Source organism: Cataglyphis hispanica, chromosome 21 (genome assembly GCF_021464435.1).
Source record: "Cataglyphis hispanica isolate Lineage 1 chromosome 21, ULB_Chis1_1.0, whole genome shotgun sequence".
In the NCBI taxonomy this organism is placed as follows: Eukaryota; Metazoa; Arthropoda; class Insecta; order Hymenoptera; family Formicidae; genus Cataglyphis; species Cataglyphis hispanica.
This window is the reverse complement of record NC_065974.1, coordinates 1,660,819-1,686,446: the sequence shown is the minus strand read 5'-3', so window position 1 is coordinate 1,686,446 and position 25,628 is coordinate 1,660,819. Positions and strand designations below refer to the sequence as shown.

Sequence of the window (25,628 nt, the reverse complement as noted above, 5' to 3'; positions counted from 1 at the left end):
CGCCTCTCGTTCTTGTTAATATTCGACAGAGAGCTTCTTCAGAGACGCATTTAATCACTGAAACATAATGTATTACACCAGTGTAATACGCGACTAATGCGGCCGTTTGTAGGGGTTATGCTTTTCCGACAGCGGAGGTAGCTTCTTTTCTATGTAAATAGAAAAGAGCGCGGGTGGCGAGACGCTTTACCTGTCGTCCTGTGAGAATTCTCGCGGTTACCTCGTAAACGTTTCTCTCTTACGCGAGAATAATAACGAGATATTCCGTGTATAAAAGATCTGATATTTTCGAGCTTGTTTTGTCGGTCGCGAATTAGCGTCACATGTCGTGGAAATTAAGACTCGAGTTTATTTGGAAATATTGGCAAAGTAGGATGGAACAAGAGCCCTTTTATACGGGAGTATCGAAAGTGCGCCACGCTTGTACGTTCACGTGTATATGGGGATGCCGACGGCGTCTTCGTCGAGACGCCTAACAAGAAGCTCGCTTTTACTTCGGCACCTCGACGACGCGTTCTAATTAGGATCACGCGTGTTCGCCTCTTATACGGAGGGCGAGCCTTGTCGGGCGGGCCTCGTCCCTTTCGGTGCGGCAAAGAGCGTGGAAACGAGGTGGGAAGGGAAAGGGGGGGGTGGAAACTCATCGTAAAGGCGCCTAACACGGCCGTGCCGAACTTGGAATTTCTGCCGTATAGTTCCGCATACATTAGGGACCTTGGATGAAACTTGGAGGGTGGTTTGCCTCTCGGCAACGAAAGGAGGCGAGGACTTGAAGCACAGCGTGCTGCTAAAGAAGGCAGCCGGAGAGGAGGAGGTGAGGAGGGAGGGGGAGGGGAGGGAGAGATCGCAGGGTGTAAACCGCACAAAGTAATCTTACAGAATGTATATGCAAAGAGGTTCAGAGCGCGGTGAGGCGTAGCGAGGTGAGGCGAAGCGAGGGCACAGCTTGCATGATTCTATTCGCGACAATCTCGACAAGACACCTCCGCGGGCAAACTTACTCTCGTGCGGCTTACTTCCGAAGACTCGTCGACTCCTGATCGATGTTGATTACATTCCCTCTAATTAGCTTCTCTATTCAATATTTTTAATTTCTCTTCAAAATATAAACTCACAAAGAACCGTAAATATATTAATAAAATATATAATATATTTATATATATTGTTAATAAAATTAATATATTAATACATTGTTTAAATTAATAATTTGTTTAAATTAATAAAATTAATATATTGAATATATTAATATTAACGTAACTGTTTAAAAAAAAAAATTAGAAGAAAGACAAGAGATCGTTTCTCCATATTCATTAGAGAATACGTCTATGAAAATTTTTTGCCTCGGTAGTTTAAATTTAAAGTGTTAACATTAGATGAAGGAAGCTTAATTCCAGATTACCATTTTCCAAGCGATTGCCTACGCAGTCGCGAGTTATCTTCATCGTTAAATCTAAATTGTTGCTATTTCCAAGTATATCCGAATGTCAATCTGTTCAGCGAGTTTAAGCGCGCCTTGTTGTTTATTCAAGAAATATTTCTGTCATTAATCAAACTCTAACGGCATAGAGCACTTGACAGGTGCACCTGGTCGTGGTGGTTTAAGCGCGTTGTACGGGCTCTCTGAACGAGACAGAGAGGAAGAAAGAAAGAAAGAAAGAGAGATATATATACAGAGGAATCCATTTATTCGTTCCAAGTAGTCGGCAGATAGCACGAACCGTGATGGAAATAAAATCGTTTACATCTTGTTCCTTTAATTAGGCAAATCCACTTGGTCAAGAGTGCCAAGTCGATAAGCGACCGTAAGATAAGCTCGTTCATTATCGTCGGAATTTATCGATGTAGCCGATGAGCTATATCGCTCTCCCGCAATGAATATTTTTTTTTCTTTTGCGCTATCGTGCGCATAATCACGGGAAAATCAGTAGTCATTCGCAAGAGGGATAGCGCGTCTCGTACAACGCCGAAGGATTATCCAGAAGGCTATCGAATATTTCGCGCATGATCGAGTAAATTATGGCGCAGCGCTAATATGTACGGACGCAACACCTCTCGTCCAACGATAATTAAATATTGCCGGTTTGATTTAATAACCGGTCGGATATAATTGCGGGTTGCGCGCGATCGATGATAATTCATCGCGTTAATAACGATGTTGAGAGATCTGAAGAAGCGGACCGTGGCATGATCCGTGGCAGCGACACCAATTTTCTTGGCACCAGATGCGTATTATACAAATTCACGCTTAAGTTTCGTGCCGCGCGCGGCGCCTACCAATATAAACAAGCTTGTCTACAGGAGTAGTTAGCACCCACTGTTCCCGCGTGTAGCGGGGCGACTAGATACACCTCCAACAGGTCCGCCGACATTTATTCCGGGCCTATTACGAGTTAATCTTGAAGGCACACACAGCGCGCATTATCATTTAAATTGGTGTCGTTATGCACGCGCATTAAATTTGTTTGCTCAGCGGCTGGCTGCGACGCCTCGTTCCGCCTCGTCTCTGCTTCCGCCAGAATTCTTTAGGCCTTTATGTGGTAATAGGTAGCGCACACCGATACCCACTATATCGCACGTAGACGCACGCACAGAGGAGAAATGGCGAACGGTTTACAATGGATTGTGCTCGTTGCTTTCTCATAATTCCTATCGTCCATCACGTTTTCGTACCGACTCGAGCTTCTGGTCCTACGCTAATCCATCAACCGCCGTTTCTTCTGGAAAAAGATCGCACGGTGGATAACATGAGATCTCTTTTTTCGAAACGCTTATACTTAAATCAGTTTCGTTGATTACCTTCTTCGTTCCCCGGCGTTCTCTCGGTGAATGGCAGCAATATTCGGTATTCATCCGCGGGAGTCTCATCTCCCGTAGTGACAGTCCCGGGACTATACCGAAAACTCACTCATTGTGACTGTCACGGCAGCGACGGACAGGACGCCGCCCTTCCGGGTCATGGGACTCTTCTTGGTGGTCCGATCGTGGGATCGAAATTTTTGAATTATCGTCTGATCCTTCTCTTTTTGCATTTTTTCATTCCCGCAAGTTATATAATTTTTAATAAATATCAAATTTAATTTTTTTATTATTAATAAATAAAAGAAATAATTCTAATAAATTTCAATGAAATAAATAACAGCAATTTGCTTACATTTTTCTGAAACCCTTTTTTTTTATATTTACTTTACATTTTGAGAATATTTCATTATCTCTGCACGTGAACTTAATCTGTTTTTTCGTTTTTCGTTCGTAGTATTTAAATAAAATTTTTTCGGAATTTTATTCTTTAATCAACTTGTCCATTGTTTGCGCGGCTCGCGATATTCCAATATTTTTTTTTGTCAAAGATCAATTTGCGGCCTATGCTAATCGATCCGTATCCTCCTCCGTCACGAAGATAATCTACCCTTTAAACGATCATATGGGCCTTGCGAGGCTCTAAGCTCGCGCGCGTACTTTATGCCGCGCGATAGTACGGTAAGCCAGGAGCGTACCTTATCAGGGATCTGACTCGTGCAGCGAGCGGCTATTTGTATTCATAAGTCCGCGGGAGGCCGGCGCTCGCTCCCTGGGCACAGTCCTGGGACCGTTCTAGGCCGCACAAGGCCCGACGCTATTCCCCCGGGACCAGTTCCGTCCGAGAGCGCCGTTCGCAATGCGGGGTAAGAAGGTAGAGAAAAAGAGAGAGAGAGAGAGGAGGGACAATAGAGGGCCACGTCATTCAGTCGAGAAGCGCTCTTCTCCGCGGACATCTCGGCACCGTCGACGTACATATACATGCGTGTATGTATATATGCACGTTCGCTCGGTCCCGAGAGTTCTATGTGCCGCTGTATGCGCGTTCGAGAATGTGACCAGTCATCGAGTTATTTAATTTTTCGTGGCACCCCCGCCGCGCGTGTTTGCTCAGCCCCGCTGTGAGCACAAATTACCTCGCGACCGAATCACCTCGGGCGAAATGCCCCGGGTCCGCGGCCCGTCCGCCCCCTCTTGTAACCCAGCGTCCGCTGCCATCAGCGTCGATGACGCTTCTTATCCTCCGATGATCTTCAAGACGGAAGTCTCCACAGAAAAAAAAATGACACATCTCTTTCTTTCTCTCTCCCTCTTTCTTTCTCTGCGGCCAGAGCCTGCTCATCTTTCGATGTGGCAGACTTTGGATTGACCGAATCGCGCAAGTAGTAAAAGTTTTGAAAACAATTTGAAAGACTCGAATATTGAATATTTTTAAAATTATTACTGGCAAAAATTATTATGTAATTTGAAAAAATACCGTTATTTTTTTTTTTTACCGGCTTGTGATGTTCAAAGCAATAATTTTTTTGTCGTCTATAAGTTATTTATTATTGCTGTATCGGTCTTAATTGACGTTACTTTTTTTTTTAACACGATCGTACAAGACGTTCAGAATTTATTCCTAGCAATCGCGCGAGGACGTTGCTGCAATACCTGAACACCCTTTACGCACAGAGGACATGAGACCAAAACGGACATGCCCGCGTTCTCTCCCCGTGGCCTAGGTGCGCATATATACGGTCAATCCACCTCGCTATCTATATGCTAATCCATTGAGATGGTACCCGTAGATTACACCTCGGAATTAGCCCAGAGACCCGAGTATCAGGGCCGCACAGACAGGCCGAGCTGTGTATCTATACGTACCTTTATCCCACCTTATACACGTAACCCACCCGCCGCCTCTCGCCCAGCACTTACAAGCTTGCGTACACATACACACATGCCCATGTAAAGATCAGACACGCGTGTATACAGGTGTGTATACCTGGCGGAACCATCGTGGTTCGGTATAGAACCTGGATGACTCGGCGCTTCCAGTTCGTTAGCCCGTGTTAATAACGTTAAAGAGGATGCGATAAACTCGTTAGGGGACGAAACCGCGCGCAGGCAGCTAAGCTCGACCTTCATCGAGGTACATCGAGGACCACAATGGTGCTCACTTCTTTCACATCGAATCGAGCATGTTACTCGGACAGATCTTTTTTGACATTTACGATTTACTTTTCTAATATTATTGTCTATAAACATTCTCAGATAAGAAAAATGTCGACAGTTTTACCTTGTTAAATATCGATCAATATACAAACGTGTAATGTATAAACTATGCTTTGAATGTGTTTTAATTTTCTCATTGGCCGCGCGATACGCGTAACGCAATAATATCTATTCAGTGATCGTACTTTCGACGCTATTACGCAGCACCGGCGTAGATTATCACGCGTTCGTCACGCCCAGTTATTTCGTGAAACGGTACTCTTTTTCGAGAAGTTAATTCTATGACGGTTCTATCGCGCCAACACATCGGCTATTAAGATTTCTTCCGCCGGCAGCTTTCTAACATATTTTACGTCAACAAACTGTTGGCCTCACGCTTCTCGCAACACATTTATCATCAGACTTATTCGCTGTACATTACAGCTTATACTTAATACAGTTCCATGCAAAATAGAATATTAATAATGATCGTATAGATTGTACAGAGGATACATTTTTGTGAGATTATATCTGAAATATATTATACATAGTCGGGGCTATCTTACATTTAATCGCGCTATTATCATTCAGAAAGCGAGCGCGGATTATACGACGCTTTTTCGGGTTGGAACCCGAAACTGTGACATTTGCCAGCGGAACAATCGCGCGGCAACAGAACCGTATGCTCGAGGTACCGCGGTAAATTTATTATCCGACGGGAATATGATCGCGCGACGCGTATTTGCGGGACCGAGGTACACCGAGGAACACGGTACGTAGGTACGTACGTACGAATATAATCCTGTCAACGAAAGGGTCGGAGGGGCGGGAGGGAGAGGAGGACCGGTTATGCGAGAGCGAGCGAGCGAGCGCGCGCGCGTTGCGGTGTCGATGCCCCGTGTTTGGCCCATCCGGACCAAATTCGACGTGTGCCACGGCCGCGAAAATACGAGGCCGCGGGTTATGAATCATACGCCTCTCATATGCCGTTATCGCGCGAGATAATAATCGTCCGTGAACGCTAATTTCCCCGGCCAGCGTGTAATCGCGCGACGCCGACTTGTCGCCGCTCGCGAGATTCATCCGTCGACGAGAATTAATTTCGCGCGAACCGATTTCAAGCCCCAGAAACGATATAGTAGTTAGTCGCTTTATCATTTATCATTACTTTGTATCTCGATCAACCGAAGTAAAGTATCTCGTATTAAAGTATCGTCCATCAAATCGCAAAGTACAGATCTATTTTTTCTCTTTTAAATAAGATTGATTTGATCGATGGATCGATTTAAATTTTCGGACGAAAGAGAGAGAGAGGAGAATCGGAGACGCGATAAGGACGAGAATGGGAACGTCGTGCCGGACATTTCTCGTCGTCGTATTTCGACGCGATTTCATTCGGCCCGCGACTGAACCTTTGGATTATGATCCCCGACGATGGAAATGGCGTTAGGTAGGTGGGTATACCCGAGATAGGTAGGCATTATGGTGGTCGTTGGGAGGCGTCGCCGAACCGAACGCTGAATCACCCAGCGAGAGTTTTCCTGTCAGCGGCAGGACGGGCACCGCCATCCGACGAAGCCCCGTGGAATTGCCTCGCACGGCCTCGAAATGAATGCGCGAACGCCCATTAGGGGAATAAATCAGGCCAATGTTATCCGCAGGATCGCATAATCGATCTCGCGCGCTCGACTAATCCGGGGCCTAATCGTTTCACGGCGCTGCCGCGGCCAGAAAAGTTCCTCCTCACGGCAGAAAGGGGAGAAGGATCGTTGGACGGATAGGAGGATTCTTCTGCAACCGCGATAAAGATGCATCTCGTATTAATTTAGCGTATTCCAGAAGGAAATTCGGAGAATTAACAAATCATGAATTTAAATTTCGTCTGAGTGTTGAAATGAAAGCGCAGAATTTTTTTCACAACGTAGCTCAAATTTTATAATTTATTTTAATTTTAATATATATATATATATATATATATATATATATATATATATAAGTTTAATTTTATTACACATAATAGAATAGTAAAATGTAGAACATATTTAATTTTAAAATATATTATATATTATAAAATATATAGAAAGAAAAAAGTACTATAGTATTTTATTGTTTTCTTTTAAATATTTTTTTTCTTAAAATACTGCTTATATGTGACAACTAAAGAAGAAAGAAAGATCTTTGAAATAAAAATTATTGACATTTTTGTACAATTATATATAAAATATTTATTTGGATTATCTCATGAATTTTATAAATCAAGATATCTTAAGATATGGGTCACGAGTGATCGTCTGCCAACGAAGAATTAAACACATGACGAATCGTGGTCACAACTCGCATCTCGTCGACTTACGGTCGCATTAAATACACATCCCGCTTTAATCAGGATCGATCTTTCTTGCCGGACTTTTCGGCGCGGCGGAAGGGGACGGTCGGGGAGGGGCATCGCGAGGAGAGGGATGAATTGTAGGGTGCGCCGAGTCGCGAAAATGTTTGGTTAGCATTTGGCTTATTGGCCGGCGAATGTTCGTGCGCTGTTAGGCGTGTATGGATGGCCCCCAGGTTATAATAAAGCTAATTCCGCGGAGCTCTCGAGGCAGCTCGTGCCGCAACATGTTTTGCCTCTCGTTCTACCACGTCTGCCCCCTCCCCCTTCATCGTCTCGCCGATATATCCGCTCGCAGTGTGCATCCCCCCGTATAGTCTCTCTCATATCTCTCTCTCTTTCTCATTCTCTCTTTCGCGACGAGTCGCTCCGTTAGAGCAACCGAATATATTTATACGCCCCCTCGGAGGGCAGCGGCGCACGTCTGCTTATTAAAACGTTTCTACCCCGACGAGAAACGCGCGTTTGCTATCCGCTTTACATCGCGTATTCCTTTTATTGTTGGAGAAAAGCGATGAGGAGAGAGACAGAGAGATAGCAGGGAGAGCGCGAGTAAGCACGTGCATGCCCGCTGAGTAGTTGAGTACCTGCCGCTGGCCACATTCGCCGGAATTAGACGCGCGAATGTGCGCGGCTTAACTGCCGGGCGAGCGTGTTTTTGAGTCGGTGCTGATGCGCCACGAAGAGCGATAACAATGGGAGATACGGATGTAAGGGAGCCGGAGGGGGAGGGGTTGGAGGGGGTGAGTAGGTCGACCGGCTCGTTACCGTGGCTGCTGATGGCCCCTTTGTATCCATTTCTATGATACTTGGCTCGCTCGTCCGCTTCGTGCTAGGATCACGTTCTAAGTGATTACGCGGCTTGTATGCGTCGCGTCCGTTAGCTTTTTATCCGATTACGAACGTGATCGATACGAGCGCGTCCATACATCTGCGCGTACATATATCCGCTGTTACGCTGGAATATCATCTCAGATATCCGGATTATCCCCGGTGGAAGAGTATAATTTGTTAATATTCGATATATAACGCACGAATTATTTCTCTTCTTTTTTTCGATAAGCTTTATTGGCGATCATTATTCTTGTCGCGAGTCGTACCCTCGATCGTTTTACGTCTGATAGAGATATTTAGGAGACGAGTTAAGAGGGGAATTAAATCTTGATGCCGACAAGTGAATCGCGATTGATCGGTTCGCAGGCGAAGGACTTTAACAGGCCTGTTGCGTTAATTAATTCCCGCTGATCTCAATTAAAATATTAATTACGGCGGAACAATGACTCGTCGAAAGAGGCCAGCGGGAAGGGTGGAACGGGCGACTCGTTCATTCGCCGTTCGCGATGGAGCTGGAGAAATCGCCATCGCGATGCTATTACGATTACCCGGGTCTTATAAGCTTATCTGATAACCGCGCCATTATGGTCCATGTGCGCCGTCGCTGACTGGCCCGTTTGTCTGATCGGAGACCTCTCGCGCCACGGGAGGATGAGAACATTTGCATATCTCCGGGATAGCTCGAGATACGAGCGAACCAATGTCCCTCCCCAGCGCATCTCATCGAAGATCTTCGTATCGCGCGATCGCTTAAAAATCAATCAGCGACTCGCGCACGAAATACCGCACGATCGCAAACATCCGTTTGCTGCCTCTCGATCATCGAGATTGGAGATTTTTCGAGCATCGGAATTCTTTCTCCTCGAAATCTCTTTAGCTCCTGGTAAAAATGTCGACGAATCCAGCCGGGTTTTCGTTGTTTGCATAATTTCGCGATAATTTGCATATTAATCTCTCGAAACATATGTGGGGAAGAATTTTTGAAAATTGGTTTTTTCTTTATGCGTATTCTTATATATGCTTTATTAATTCTCGAGGATCTCTACATGTTTCTTTACCAGGTGTTCTTACGCAATTTATGTGAGAGAAAGAAAAAGCGGGTGCGTTTTTAGCCCTATGTTAGTAAGACAGTTGCCCGATATAATGAGAGAGATTGAAATTAAATATTAATTCAACCGCGTGTATTTTCGTTTCCGCCAAGCAGTAATGTTTTTTTTTTGTCTCGAATACAATTGTTGCGTCGCCGATAAAGTATGGCCTCCCCGATGTATGCGTATAACAAAGTCCGTCCTATCGGCGTGCATCTGTGCATTCGCACGCGTACAGGCGTGTTTGCGAGAGCACAGCGTAGCGAGCACGAAAGCTGGGAACGCACCTCGATGCATCACCTGACGCGACGGGGGGTCAGTGACTATCATTTCGTGAAGAGATGAAATTTCCGGAAGAGATGTCCGAAATACTCTCGCGCGAACGCGACGTGACCGTCGCTTCTCTCCTTTCGACGTGCGCGGGGAAGGAAGGGGAAATTGGATTAACGTCGGAATGTCGGGGCGTACTCGTCTCGCGTGTCCTTCGAAACGTGATTTCACTTAAGGACACGCGCGATCTTGTCGATGGATAGAGATATATCGTGGCCGGCTAATGATGACTCGGCCAAATTGCGCGTCTCTCGCGCGGCCGGCCCGATAATTTATGAAGAGTCACGATTGATTCGGAGCCGAGTGTCGATATGAGCACCTCGAACAACCGACGTGGCCGTGACGAGTGAAAATACAAACAATTTAACAGGGATGAGTAGTCGTTTAGCGTTCCTGGGATCGGGAGAGAACCCTTTCTACTCTCTCCACGGCCGCCACCTCCGTCGTCGGCGTCATCCTCTACCGTGATACCACGTGTATAACGTGAAACGTTACGTCAGAGATCGGTGTACGCGAACGCGATTAAACGAGTTTCTCGTTAAAAAGCATTATTCGCGATTTTAGGATATTATCGAGGATTTGGTCAAAACGAATCGTACGCAATACATCGTATAAGGTGATAAGAATTTTATCGAAAGTATTTCAAACGTGCTTTTTTATGTGCTCCGTCATTTTGATAATCGTGATCGAGAATCGTTCGATTCGCGTCAAGGGAAAGGAGAAACGACGTTTCCGAAATGGGACGTCTGTTCTCGGGACGGCGGCAGTTGCGTAAGTGCGTGCGGCCCAGTCAGCCAGCCAGCCAGCCTCCCAAGGTCTTGCGCCGGAGAATCAATTATTGGATCCGTATATCAATCTGATGGGCGAAGCGCGCGCGGTGGTCGCCCGCTGCGCTCACGCATTTTCTTCCCTCTTGTCGATCCTTCTCTCTTTCCCTCTTTCTCTCTCTCTCTCTCTCGCTATCCTCATACACATGCACACACACACACACACATACATCAGTGCACTCTCCCGAGTGCAACCAACGCCAACGCCATATACAGCGGACCGGTTTTCGTCGCGTTGCGCGCGCGATCGTCCGCGTGACGTAGCGCGTAATGTTGATTTTTCGACGGATCTCAGCTTTGACCCTTTTCTCTCTCTTCTCTCCACAGGGCGCCGACGAGGATGACAGCGCTTCCGTTGCCTCGGTAAGTTCATCACCCACCGCAGATCGCGATTATTGCGCGCGCCAATCCGATGAGAGAGCTGTACGAGGCATAATTCCCTCTCCGCGATCGGACGTGCACCTCTTGATGAATGCACGCCAGGATCGTGGCCGGGGATCTTAATTAAAATTCGCCCGCTCTCGATCGGACGGGTCTCGCTCGATCTTGCGCGCGTCGCCGATCGATCCTCCGTCGATCGACCTCTCGCGCCATTAATCGCTAATAATCGCGATCGATGTTTCCTCAAAGCAACTGGATGGAAAATCGCGGGAGTGGTTGGTCAGGGCGGCGCAGGGAGACTACCAGGCGCTGGCGAAACTCGCGGCCGAGGAACCTCGTCTCACCAGGCTCAAGGTAGGAGTCTACTCTATCATTTCGTTCTGACCCGATCGTAAATCATTTCTCAATCATTCGCGTGGAACTCTAAGATGAACGATAAACGCGAAACGTTTTTCAACCAAGATATCGAAAACTCGCATCGCTTCGCTTTTAATTACGATGTACAAATCATGCCCGAACCATCTTCTTCATCTCTTAAAATGGGGACAAAAATATTATTAGCTATAACTTTATTATCTAGACAAAAGAGAAAACGTCAAAACGTCTCTCAGAAGAAATGTGTATGATTTGTAGCATACGTTGCATGCAAAAATTTTCTAGATCCGTGCAACATTTATCGGTTTTTTATCGCTCATGTACGCACGCGCAATGGATCTCCATTGAATTACGGCCACCCCACTTCGGGTGATAATGACAAAGGTAGCGGGCGGGAGGTTCGGAAATATATAATTACGGTGTGTGGCTTACTGTAAGGCCTGGGGATCAGGCCGTTATTACACGCACGGCAGAACTTAACACCTGCGGCGTTGTAAATTCGCCGTTTTCGCGCGCCGCCATTGACAGGTCAATAAATCTAAGAGCCCCCGTGGCAATCAAGCGGCCGTTGTATACCGTGCTAGCGATATGTGGAGCGGATCAGGAGTGGCGGATGGTAGCGGACGGGTTAAAGGGCCATTCACACCACTTGTATCGATTATAAATCTCCGTCTGTCAAGCGTTCCACGAGGCTGCCCCTTCCACGATGATACCGTGGAGCGTCAGACTTAAGATTGCATACAAATATGTATTTCATATATTCTACATTAATAGTCATTAACTGTGAATATATAAGAAATTTTATTTTAATTTGAATGGAGTAACAAAAGATAATACTTTCAAAATTATTTAATCAAATGTCATACAATTTTACTGGCTCATCTTAATAATTTTATAATCGAAGCACGATGTACGCGCGTTAAACGTCTCTCCTCTTGTCACACGTTTTTCCTATCTGAGGTAACCTTAACGCGCGCGAACGAGAAAGAGGAAGGGGCGAACGGGAGGGTGAAGTGATCAAAAGGTGGGGACGTTGCACGGTGGTTGGAGATGGTCGGCGAAAGGGTAGGAGAGGCGGCTCGACCGCACAGGGGCTGCGTGCTGAATTCATTCCGCTGGACAAGGCTACCCCACACCCACCACCGACCGGGCCACGTCGGCCTCATCCCTTGGGATAAATTGGCCGAACCCGCGTGTTTGCGGATAACATCGCCGCGATATACGCTCGCCTATATACGTCCGCAGCGAACCCAAATCGTCCGCGGTCCTTTTTGCGACGTGTCTCGGACTCGTGGAAATTGGCAACGAACCGCTCTGTCGTTGTTTGTTTTTCTATCTTTTTTTTTTTTATTCGCACCGTATCTCCTCCGCAAAACACACGCATAAACCAGGCGAATGAACCAATTTACGATCCTCGAAAAGCGAAACAAAAAAAAACCAACTCGAGCGTCAATAATTTTTTGTCTCGCGGGGATTAACATAAAGTGAGTGTTTGCCAAATTGTCGAGATAATCGAGTAAATTTTAATCCGCTGTAAATCTATTACGTTTCTATCATATATTGAATAGATATTGTACAAGACGATTGTTTTTGTGCGCGCCGAGAGTCTTCGTACACGTAGACATATAATAATCTATCATCGATGAATATGCAACAGAGTTTGGACTGGAGAGGGTGTGACTCGATAGGGTGCTGGAGAGCTGGGTGAAGTAAGCGACACGGGGGGTATCGGGGGAAGAAAGGGGAGAGGGTCGAGAGGGAACGGGATCGTCAGTAGGCATGCCAATTACTCTCCCGATAATTAAATCAACACCGAAGCTAATCAACGTTACCCCCGGCGTATCTCTAGCTCCCTTGGTCGGAATAAATAAATCGGACGATTATTCGATATTCGACTAATTAGACATTGCTCGCGAGAATCTTGTTGCGAGCGAATCAATCAAATATTTAATTGTAATCTCGAAGAAAAAATTGAAACGCGAGCTCGCAGAATTTATAGCAAAATTTAATTCTTTCGATTCTTTTCGTAGTATTCTTTTTAGAAAAAGAAAACAGAAAATAATCCAACATTTTTATTCAACGCGTCACATCTTTTCTCATTGTCTGCGACAGTCACGGCGTGTACTTTCTCCTTTCTGTATTTTATTTATCGTTTACAAGCCCGTATTGTGGTCCGTTCACACAAGCGCGATTCGTGACTTCCAAACGTCGCGAACGGCCATTGTATTCTGTGGATCAGGTGTATGTCGTCAGCATCGTGGTAGTATACTTGCCCATTATGCTTTATTAACGGACGCGTCTGGCATCGCGATAGATTCGCTTCTGTGAGTCGCGCGTGCGTTCCTCGGAAATGCAAGACCGTTGCATTGTCGGTTTGACGTGACGCGCGGCTGTTCGATCGGGGAGCCCCATTATGTTTATTTCCACGAACCAGCTTCTATACTACTTCGACAGCTGCAACTGTCACCGATCGCGCGTGGACTTTATCTCGCAGCCCGCATCTTTCTCGTTTCCCATTCCTTAGAAACTCGATCGTATATTTATTAAAATTGATTTTAAGACGCGTTAAGCGATTTGCTCAAGTTACGAGGGAGATTGAAAAAATTCCGGTTTAAACGAGCGATGATAGATATTTATGAAACGCAACGAATTATTAATAGCATTATTCGCGGAGGACAACACCGTAGTAATTGAGTTCTGCGTCGCTCGCGAATAAAAGCTGTTAGCGAGGATCGCCTGGGCAATATTATATAGCGACCGGTATTTGCGGGTTTGGCCTCCGTGTATTTATCTCGTGGTATCTCCCGGTTTAATAACGCCAGGCAATCAGGAGGTATATACCGCGTTCGTTCCGTTCGTGCATTCGTACGGGTCTCTCTCGCGGTCGGCTCTCACTCGCCCTCACTCCATGCCGATAAATAATAACCATTTGTATCGGATTCTAATTACTCGCTCTAAGCAAACAAATAAACGGCCGGAGATGAGAGAGGAGGAGGAGGAGGAGGAGGAGGTGAGCTTAATGTTACGGTGTGGCCGCGGGCTGATTTAAGGAGTGCGGGACCGCCCACCTCGAAGATGTATCTCGGAGCCGTGTATCGGTCCACCTGTTATAAGCGTTTCAACGCCACCGTGCGCCCTTCTTCCTTTTTCTCTCATTCGGTTGTCGTTATTTTCTTTCGCCACTGTCGATCGCTGCCGGTGTCGGGAAAAATTTCGATGCCGCACGAATCGTCCTTGTGCGAGCGACATCGAGAATAATCCGGCGCGAACGAGCTGGAAATAATAATTCGCGCGTACTCCCGAGCGAGCACTTTCATTTGCGGTCGATAAATTACGAATATCGCCCTAAGGACTGCTCTTTAAGTGGCGCGTATCCTTCCGTCCGGCGAACGTGGGAAGGAATTCGCTTTCAGAGACGACTCTCCTCGACGAGGAGAGGCGATCCTTTCTCGCGATGACGGCCATGATCGATAAGAGGCAGCGCGCGAGAGGAGAAACGCGTTTTCGCTTAAAAGGTCCTCAAAAAAGGCCGACGGTAGTTCGTTACCGGTGGGCTATTAGCGGGCGTAACGCACGTCGTAGGAGCGTCGAAGGACTAAGTAAACCCAGACTAACAAGGAGGCGTATCCAACGGACACGAATGATCTACCGATCCAAACTTGGCATTATTCCGCTCTCTCTCTCTCTCTCTCTCTCTTTCTTATTCTCCCCGTCTAGCGTTGTCTCTTCTCTTTCTCTTTCTCTTGTTTGACTTCTCTTTTTCCTTCATGTATATATCCACGGGTCCTACCTCTACCTATAGGCGAATTTATCTACCTGTGCGCCTCCTACCTACGCCCCCGAATATTAACACTCTGATTTATGCGCGTAATTATCTCTAGTTATTTTCTTAGTACGGCCCCGGTACCTCTCTCTCGGCGTAGCTTGTCTTCGTAGCTGCCGGTGCTGCTGATGCACAACAAATTAACCGTTCCTTCTTCCGCCTCCCCGCGTTTCGCAATCCTTTTTTCTCCCTCCCTCTCCCTCTCTCTCTCTCTCTCTCTCTCTCTCTCTCTCCTCTTTTCCTCGACGCCGTTCGTTCTACCAACGCGTATTTATAGGGATCTCATTTAATTTTGTAATTGCATTCTTATTATTCGACGTATTTCTCCGCGAACGAACGCTCGGTCAAAGGGGAGGAGGGGGCAAGATGGTTGCGTCTGGGGCTCGACTCGCGGAGATCATTTATTCTCGCGGCGCGACTCGCCAAACGACCTGTCCCGCTTCTCTATGGACCGTATGTGTGCTTTGAAGTGTAGAATATACACGGCTGAGATATATTCCCGTTCGCTTGTTTAATGGTTACTATTAAATTTATCTCGCGTGCGTCAAAGATGGCTTCACGATGATTAAGGATCATTAGACGATACTGAAGCATCACCTCCGACGGGATCGCGAATACATCTCGGACTTATCAGATCGCAAAATATTGAAATATTCCCTTCTCGAGGCTTTGCATTTAATGCGCGACAAATTAAATAGTTTACAATTCCGATAATTGAATTTCGTTTGAATCGCATCGAAATGTTATCGCGTTCCTGCAACTGCAGGAAGCAACTGCAGTCTTCTCTCGATCCATACGCAGGTAAAAAAATCGAACCCGCCCGAGATGCGTATATATTTTAACTACGAGTAGGTTTTATGGAGCTCCGACTTTCTGTCAAAGGTGTCGAGAATCAGGGCGCCAGGGCGTCGTCATCTCGACATGGGATCATCTTGCGTGGCGTTAGTACCCTTTTTATGAGTCTCCGTTCCTCGGTTGCGACCTCCTTTCGACCAGGGTCCCCTCTAGAGTTTCATTTTTCGCCCCATTGTACAGATCGGCCGATTTGCTGGTTTACTGTTCAGAAACGACTCGGTCGGTTTTTCGTGACCGCCTGCAACGAAAACGTTTGTCCTCTCGAAAAAAGATCATAAAGTACACGAGCCGCGGCATCATCGATGACACAACGAAAAATTTTTCTACCGGAAATTTTCAACAAAAATTTCGTTGAAATTTATATTAATATATTTGATGTATTTGTCTTTCTTCTTGATAAAAATCACGATTTATTTATCCTTTCATATCTACGAAAATAACTCGTTGAGATATGTCGCGTCATAATTGGTTTCAGCTGTCATCGATTAAGACTCGATACGAGATTCTTTCGTCATCATTAGTCGCTATCACAATAAGAGGTGCCGCAAACTCGTCTTTCGGCCGATGAATTAGCGGATTGCTACATCCGATGTACACACTTAATATTAATATCACTCGTATCACTGATAAAGACACGATCGCATGATCGCGCGGGATCATCCGCGTTCTAGCAAACGGGCGCGGGATCGGTAATCAAGGCGCGTTGCGCTGTATATAAGCCGACACGCGATAAGCGAGTCTAATTTAAATATTTCTCGAATAATCCTGGCGCCTTTCCCCGCCCTCCCCCTCCCCCTCCCCCTCGTCTCGCGCGAATAATGTCTGGTATACATCGTGACAGGAATGTCCCGTACCACGTGATTAATGTCGTAGTACAGGTGTACCGATACATTGTAACGCGTACACCCGTGTCGGGGATACCCGGCACGCACACCCGGCAGGCTCTGCGATCCGCGCATAATTTTACCGCGCCTTGAGCGAGGTTCCGAGAAATTATGCGCGTAATAACGAGGAACGACGAATAACGTCGGCCTCTCGACGATATCTACCCGCGAAATCGTTCGTGACGTGCGCTCGTCGATCGTGCACTCCCGGCGCAACCCAGGCACGTCCAGGGGGATGACGGGAGGGGGAGGGGGAGGGGGTGGAGGAGGAGGAGGACGACGACGACGACGAGAAAAGGACAGGGGCGCGCAGGCCGTTCACACCGCGCGGAGGGGGGGAGGGGGGAGGAGATGTACCTTACGCTCTTCTTTCGCCCTTTCTATATATCCGTCACTCTCCTTGGCGCGTCAAGTTTCTCCCTTCCCTTTCTTCTCCCCATCTCTCCCGTGTCCCCCTGTTGTCCTGCTTGTTCGCGCTGCACGCCGCTAATTAGCTTCAAGACCGATGACTATCTGTCCAGCCGCATGTCTTTAAAGTGGCGAGCCCAAACATCCGGTACGCCTTTTCCGTTTGGAATTCGAGTTCTTCCACGGATTCGTGACAACGACGAGATGTAACGCTTGCCTGCGCTTTTTCTCGACTTTGTTACTTGTAAAAAATGTACGCGTTTATTTCATCGTTGTTGACACCACTTATCTTGACAAGTTATGGGATCCTTGATTGAAAGGTGAACGGTTCTTTTTTTCTCTTCCATATATTCCGTATTGTCTCATTAGGAACGTTTTTATATCTCGAGATCGTAGATATTCGAGAAGGGAGAGGGAAAAAAAAAGAGATTCTTATCCGACGCTATCGTTATTACATATGTCTGCGGTATCATTGTATGAAAGTCTGCGAACAGGTGTAATCTAATAAACATAAACTCTTTAGTTGCATTACAGTACAAAGAATGTCTATCTGATACACGCGGCGGTGTAATGACATAGGTTTAATGCAGCGTGTATGATTAATGGTGTGCTATATATGAGTAGCTTGCACACATTTAAAAGGATATATATACGTATAATTAAACAGCATTTATACGTGTAAGCGTTTTATCGCTACATACATCGCAGGTGCATCGCGAGAATGCGAATCGCGCTCCGACTTTGATTTCATTACGAGTTCATATATCATCGCCGATGCATAGTAGCGATCAAAACGCGCAATCATTAGCCGTCGGGATTCGCCGCTGGTGTCTCATTGAATTTGGAATCTTGCCTAGAATTAATCTGCATGAAAACGCCGAAGCGATATGGCGGCGCCGCGCGCCGACTTTCGAATCGTCTCGTATATAGCGAGGAGATCGTACATACAATGCACGTCGTACAATACACACGTATACCTGCACAAACACAAATGCACCATCGTCGTGCAATTAGTAAGCGGAGCTCATTATGGAGATTTTTCGCGTAACTAAATACTTAATACAGGTCTCGTTGTCTCTCTCTCTCTCTCTCTCTCTCTCTCCCTTCTCACTTTGAATTCGTAAAGAGTCATGGTATTGCTAGAGGCAGACAACCCGCATATAATGACAGTCGCTAAAAGTGAGGAGCCCCTGACGTTCCTATAAACGCGCAAAAGCAGACAGACACATGCACGCGTACACGCGTGCTTCCCTGTATGAGAACCTGCTCTAAACGCATCGGATGGATCGCGTGTCGATCTGCGCCGAGATATTTGTTACTTTACAGTTGTATCACGTTTTGCGCGTGGAAACAAAGCCATTGTTTGTAGTTCGTACATGCTACGCCCGTCTGAGCCGATCGGCCACGTCGCAAACCACGGTTGTTTACGGTGATCGAGGATGCGGAGCGGCCTGTCGAAATCCTCGTCGATTTCTTCTCGCGAACCTCCTCGTCCTATCCATTTCGGTTTTTGCTCGTGATGATAGAAAGTATCTTGGAAACATTTTCCGAGACCTCGAGCAACATATTTTCTCATCAGTTGCGAATTTAGCTTTCCTGTAAGTATTCTCTTGATATTTATATCGCGAATTTTTAGAAATCAAATCCGCAGAGTACAAGTGGCAAACTTGTGGAACTTGTTTACATCTTCCTACGCGTTTGATTATTCTTTTTTTTTGTCATATTTTTTTTTCTTTTTTTACCGTAATGTATATGCGGCGAGTCCGCGCTTCGCCGACGTGTGCGGAGGAGTAGTGGTGCCGGCACCATCTGATGAATTTGTGAGACATCGTTGATATTTCAGTGTCAGAGTCGGCGGTTTTTGTCATTTGTAGTGGCGAGCTTGGGAACGTCGTATATACCGCTGTGTCGCTAAGCTAAATCGAGTCTAGACTTCAATTATACAAAGATGGCATTTTAGCGAGCCTATACAGTGGGTGTTTTTATAATTGTGTATGAAACACCCAGTATACGGAGTATACAATGAATACATATTACATTTATCTCGAACAACATTGTTTCAATAACGAAAGTTGAATATTGAATTATAAGAAATAAAACGCTTATAATCAGTCTCCGTAAAATGCAAAAACGAATAATAAAATGGTAGTCTAAAAATATTTTTATTTTTAATGAAATAATATAAAATTTTTAATTATTTATAAATTTAATAAACAAATATTTATTTAATCTATTTAATTTATTTAATCTAATTAATTTATTTAATTTATTTAATTTTTATTAAAATAAAAATAATATTATTTATAAATAATATTATTATTTTTATTTTTCTAGAACAGAAATTTAATTTGATATTTTATTAGTCTAATACTTAAAAATTGCGAAAGATGTAAAGATAAACTCGAAGGTGCTGAAAAAAATATTTATTTAAAATATTTTAATATATATAGAAAATATTTAATATTAAAATATAATTTTAATATAATTATATTTCAATATAAATAAATTATATACACAACTATAAAAATAATATATTAAAAACATTTTATATATATGAAAGGGGGAGCACATGAGTTGCGCGTATCGTGTCACGCTGTACAGATAAGGATCCAGGTTTCGTTTTAATGCGACTACGAATGCTTGTTAACGACCGCCGCTCGTGGGTCCGTCGTCTCGGCTATTATATTCACATGTACACGTATACACGCATACACACCAAGTTGGTCATTCGCACCAAGTCGACAGCTTCGCGAACTGACTCCTCCTACACGGACCGGACGTTTCCTTCGGCATCGCTGTTATGAAAGCGAACCCTCGAATTTAAACGGCCCCTCTTAATCTTCTCTCGTTTGTTTCCTCTTCTACCTGCGTTATCTTTCAATCTGGCGTTAACGACACCGTTGGCGCTCCAATTGTCCGATCCACTTGATATTCGACGCAACGAATAAATAGATCTATTTTGCTCGCAAAATTCCTCCATTCCATCCACGAGTCTTTGATTTTTATATGTTACTATATTATAATCAATCATTTATGTCACACTTTGCCAATCTTTATAGTATAATATAATTGAAAATAAAATGTAACTCTTCTGTTCATAACATACGTTTTGTTTTAATAAGAACGATAATAACATAAGAAATATTAATTAATCACCGATTTTATAATTGCTCTGATGTACACGCTACCTTGAAGAGATCAGAAGCAAATAGTCTGCTCACTTTGTCTCTTTCTCTCTCTCTCTCTCTCTCTCTCTCTCTCTCGAAGATACAGAAAAACGCGACCTAAGCGAGGGCTTGGCGAAGATTAGCCGATCGCTATCGGCTCGGTTGTCTTACCTTAACGAGCTGGCTATAGCCCCGGTCTTGTCCCGAATCATTTCTCCCGTTTTGCCTCGACTCGACTCGCCCTCTTCCGCTTCTCGAGGGCTTTCGAGGGAGAGACGAGATCGTACAGGTACGTACGTACGTACGCACGGTATTTCACGTTATGGAGTACCGCTAGATATGAATAATGAATCCGTTCTCCTTTTTGCGTCGTTACGAGCGAATTTACGTCTCGAGGGTCGAAAACGCGGCGACGCCGTCGTAAATCTTGCGGTTTTAAAACTTGTCGGCCTTGTTAATTTGTAAATGACGTCAAACATAGTAATCACCGCAGAAGTGTTGTGACAACCAGAAGAAGAAAATTATTGTATTCAGTATGCGAACGTGTCATTCCGGGAATTAATTGTAAATCGTCTTTAAAAATGATTTATGCTTCCAACGTGTGAAGTGTGATTTGAAATATGATCTTTGGCTCACATCTGTATATGTATATACAGGGTGAATCAAAACGGCCAAACTTTGAGATTTTATAGGAAATTTAATTCTGAATAAAAAAGTTTCCTATAAACATGGGTCGAAAAATGCTTCCTTAAAAAAATTTGCGCCCAAAAACCTTTGAAAAATCACGGTCTTTTATATATATTTTTACAAATATCAGAAAAAGCGTTTTATAACAAAAAATAAAAATAAAAGGTGTAGAGAATTAAATTATCTTTCAAATGAGATCAAAATAATTGTGGTTCATTAGGTTTTGAGATAATCAATTCCAAATGTACAAAAAAATGTTTTTTTGATTATCGACGGTAGAGCTTTTTAAAAAGCTGGTTATCTCAAAACCAATGAGACGAACTACAATAATTTTCATCTCATTTAAAAGATAATTTAATTCTCTACAACTTTTGTTTTGATACTTTTTGTTATAAAACGCATACTTTCCTTGATATTTGCAAAAATGTATAAAATAACCGTGATTTCAAAAGTTTTTGAGCGCTAACTTTTTAAAGAAATATCTTTCGACTCATGTTTATCGGAAACTTTTTGTTCAGAATTAAATTTCCTATAAAATTTCAAAGTCTGGCCGGAACGTTTGAGCTCAATATACAATACTTGTAAACTGTTGATTTTTTTATCTTGAAATATCTTATCCGAGAGATTGCGTTTTATCTTGATGATGTGTAGTTGAAACACAAAAGTACGATTATTTCAATCTTTCAAACCTACATATATTTATATTTAAATACATACAGCAGACACGCGCAGACACTTTTCCTTCCGGTAAATCACGCCACATATAAAAATATACGCCGGCGTTAATGAGAGAGAATTGTCAAAGGGCCGCGCTGCCTGAAAAAAAATTCCACACTGCGTGCAACAGTTCCTGCGGGAAATTTAGCACTAATATTTTTTCGCTTTACGGACACATTAGAGTTAAAACACACTCGAAATATATAGCTCTGTACTGACTTTTGGGAAATTTATTGGTCCTTTCCTGTTCTCGGATTGCGCAGCGAAACGTAGACCTGGCGCCACTCGAGAACCCGCACACGGTCGTCGTTAAACGTTCGTTAAGACGAGATCGTATCGTCCTTTCTGGACCTTTCTGGACCGCGCGCGTTTCTCTCTCATTCTCTCTCTCTCTCTCTCTCTCTCTCTCTCTCTGGGTTTCGATTCCACAAAATTTTTTCGCCGATTTATGCAAAACGTCGACCGTGATTTTACACTTGGAAAATTATAGCTCTTATTTGCCGAAGAAAATGCGTCTCCTGTTTGTTTATTTTTATTTATTTATTTTTTTTTTTCGAGAAAAATTTTAAACTACTTGCTATAAATTTTCTTGTTTTGTATTCCGCATCTGATGCATGTAATCGTAATAGTTTACGCGTAGATCTACTCGATAACGTTTAAGAAAAACCGAAATGTATATCTTGGGGGATAGATAAATAGTGATTAATTAATACAGTTGCGTTATACGAATTCTACCGCTTGTGGTCACGAGGGAGAAAGGGAGGTGGTTATTGCGATGCTCGAGGTCGTTACTTCCCGTAACGAATTGTTCATTTAATTTTGCTGAACATTTTCGGCGCCGCGGTGGGGCTCGCGCTTGTAACCCCCGGACAGCCGCCGTTCCAATAAATCGAGAATGAAGCGGAATAGGGGGAAAAAATGCATTCGACTCTTTCTTTCGTGAGGGAAACATTATTCGGTGTATGAAAATGGGAAAGGAACGAGCATTTTCGGTCAAGTGGGTTACAGTTTTATGCGCTTTTTCTAGATGTTATCTATCTTCCAAACTTTTTACGACGGCGCATAGAGACAAGTGATATAAATCAGAGGAAAAGGATAATATAGAAGAGGAAACAAAAAGAATGCGATGTTTATTACGTTTATTTCAGTTCACGAACAGTTTTACGAAAGAAATACAGCGAAATGCAATAAATATAGCGGTGTTTTGCAATTTTTGTATGAATTTATATAGCGCGAGGATAAAGATACTTTTAATTGCAAGGGAAATGCTTGCGGACATGGGGCGTGCTAAAATATTTGTAATGGAACTTTCGCGTCGAAATTAATCGAAAGCCTTCGTTCTTCATCGGGGCCCCGCGCTTTTAAATCCGAATCGATCAGTCTGCGCGCGAATATTTTCCATCGGAAATATATTTTAACGAGAGCAATGTCGGGCCTGGAATTATATCTGTTTACCGGGATGCCTCTCTATTGGATTTTCGCGGTAGAGAGTTACGAAAAATATCAATTAAACATAAAAGCGCCGGGTCGTGTCATCCGATAATGGTGGAGATCGGTTGCCCCGGGGGCGTCGAGTAATTGGGATGAAGGCGGGCGGGGGATGCAGGGATGCGGGGAAGGGAGGCAGAAAGGGATTTCGGAGAAAACAATACTGCAAATAATACAAAGCAAATTGCAGGCGCGACTTATCGCATCTACTAGCGTACCGGGTAATTGGTGCGCGTGTCGAGCTTCTATGCAATTTTGAATCGATCGCGATATTTATTCTCCCCGCGTATAATGACGGCTTGCGATTTATTAGAGCTATACACATTGGCGATACGTCGGCGAGTTTACGATTAATAAAACGCGTACCGAGGAAAAGCATTGCGCGAGTTTCGCGAATGTAAAAAATAATCGTCCCTCGATCGGCCATTTGCGAAGCGAGCTCTTGCAATTTTCTTGGGACAGTTTGATGGAAAACGCAATATGTATATGTTGAGCAATATGTAAATCCGCGAGATGCGTCTTGCAGCGTGTCATTATTCGCACCTATGATCTCTCGTTTATAAGCACGGGCGAGTTTTACGGAGATGCGAGATGTCGGCGGGCAAATATATAACTTTCCTTCCGTAAACTCCTCAATCACTTTGACGCTCGCGAACCCTCTCCTTCATTTGTCCGGCCGTTGATTCGTTCGCCCTCGGGCAAGTTTCACCGATTCAAAGACGCGCGCGTTCTTGGGGAGGAGACGGACGAAGGAGGAGGAGGAGGAGGTGAAGCGCAGCTGGAACCGAACAGTTCTCCGGCCCGTCGTGATTCCAGCAGGTTCATTAGCGCTCCTGTCCTTTGATTAATGGCCGCCCGAGGATATCATTCGCCACCGGTCTTCTTACAGATCATTTCGCCATCACCTATCTAGATGGTCGTTAAGATGATCCTCCTATGAAAAGGCTCGAGTACTATCGAAGCCCGAGACACGAAGCCGCGTACCGCGTGAAATCGCGCCCGTCACCCGACGTTTCTCATTACAGGTTCGCGCCGAGTTATCACCTGGCGCCGTCGACGCCATCGCCGCTTGTCATCGCGTTACTGCAATTCGCGATTGTAATATCGGTCCGCCTTGAACGGTCATTATTAATTTCGCGGGTGTGCCCCGCGTAATTGGCGTAATATAACATTTCGAGTCGTATCGATATTATTTTGACGTGGCAGATCTTTTTCGCAGATTCTCTTAGCTGAAAATCTGCTGATTTATGAAAGGAAAAAAAATATTATGCGCGAAAAATTAAATAGGCAAATTTGAATATTTAAAATATGATAATATAAAGCTCGATATACTCTTTATTTATGAACTTAAGATCAAATAAGAAAAAAAAAAAATTTTTTTAAATCGAATATTTAACTTTTTGTTGAATGTCTCTCTCTCTTTCTATACGTTTTTTTCTATCTTGTCGTGAAGATGTAATCGCAAAGTTTTCTTCGTTGGCAAGTGACAACTTTGTAGCGGGAAATGTTCCCTTTGCCGACACCGGCTGTGATGCATTTCTTTCTCTAGAAAGTTATCGATTATTCTTTGCGATCCGCGGAATTATTCATGAGATCTCGTGAGCTTTGAGAGATTTCCGTCCGCATCTTCCGGCAGAGAGAACAGTCGATATGAAACGAGGCTGATAGGATAATCGTATCGGGACACGTCGCGCGAAAACAAATTTTTTTTCGTCTCCGTGAATCTTTTTCCGCCGCCTGTTCGGACGACGAACGAGGTTAATTCATTCATCCGGTGAGACAATGCCGGATCGGTTACACCGTCGTGACTCGGCCGTTTATTAATGATCTCCCCCGTTGGGAGATGTTATTTCACTAATGGCCCTCTTGGATTCCGGTTCTCTCAGGGTCAGCTCTCCGGATTCCATTCATTTTATGTTTAAATACAATCGAAGACGTACGAGTGTCGCGATGGCATACAATCTTAAAGCGCCAACAGCCTTCTCCGATATTAATTTCACTAGTCGCTACACAGACAATAGAGGCGACATCGAGTTCCTTCAATTCTAGAAAATGCCAATTCTCGCTCGCGTCGCGGATACAAAGTCGCGACACAATGGTGCTGCCGACCCGGAATAAGGATGCGAGAGGAGGGCAATGGAGGAGGATAAAGAGAAAAGAATGGCGCCCACGCGTTATGCTAACACTCGCGCCGCCGACACGGGCTGGGTGGTCCCGTGCCGTTCTCCACCTACTCACCCCTCAGCCCCTCTCACGCCTTCGTTGTCTGGCCGAGCATACAAATACGGCTAATTTTATCGATCGGGGAGCCCGGAATGATCCTAACGACCAATAATCGGTCGACGTCTCAAAGGCACGGCCCGTTCCGGGGCCGTCCGAATATCGC

The 25,628-nt window shown here is 44.6% G+C and overlaps 1 protein-coding gene across 5 annotated transcripts in view; it reads left to right on the top strand.

The window, feature by feature from the left end:
- Positions 1–25,628, top strand: part of LOC126857440 (ankyrin repeat domain-containing protein SOWAHB) — a 100,377-nt gene that overhangs the window by 4,327 nt on the left and 70,422 nt on the right. For all 5 annotated transcript variants that reach the window (XR_007688502.1, XM_050606863.1, XM_050606867.1 and 2 more), the window contains exons 5-6: positions 10,785–10,820; positions 11,088–11,192. Coding sequence is in view for 4 of the 5 variants with exons in the window: in XM_050606863.1 (XP_050462820.1) it covers positions 10,785–10,820; positions 11,088–11,192 (141 nt within the window). In the remaining variant the exon portion in view is untranslated. The remainder of the gene's footprint in view (positions 1–10,784; positions 10,821–11,087; positions 11,193–25,628) is intronic.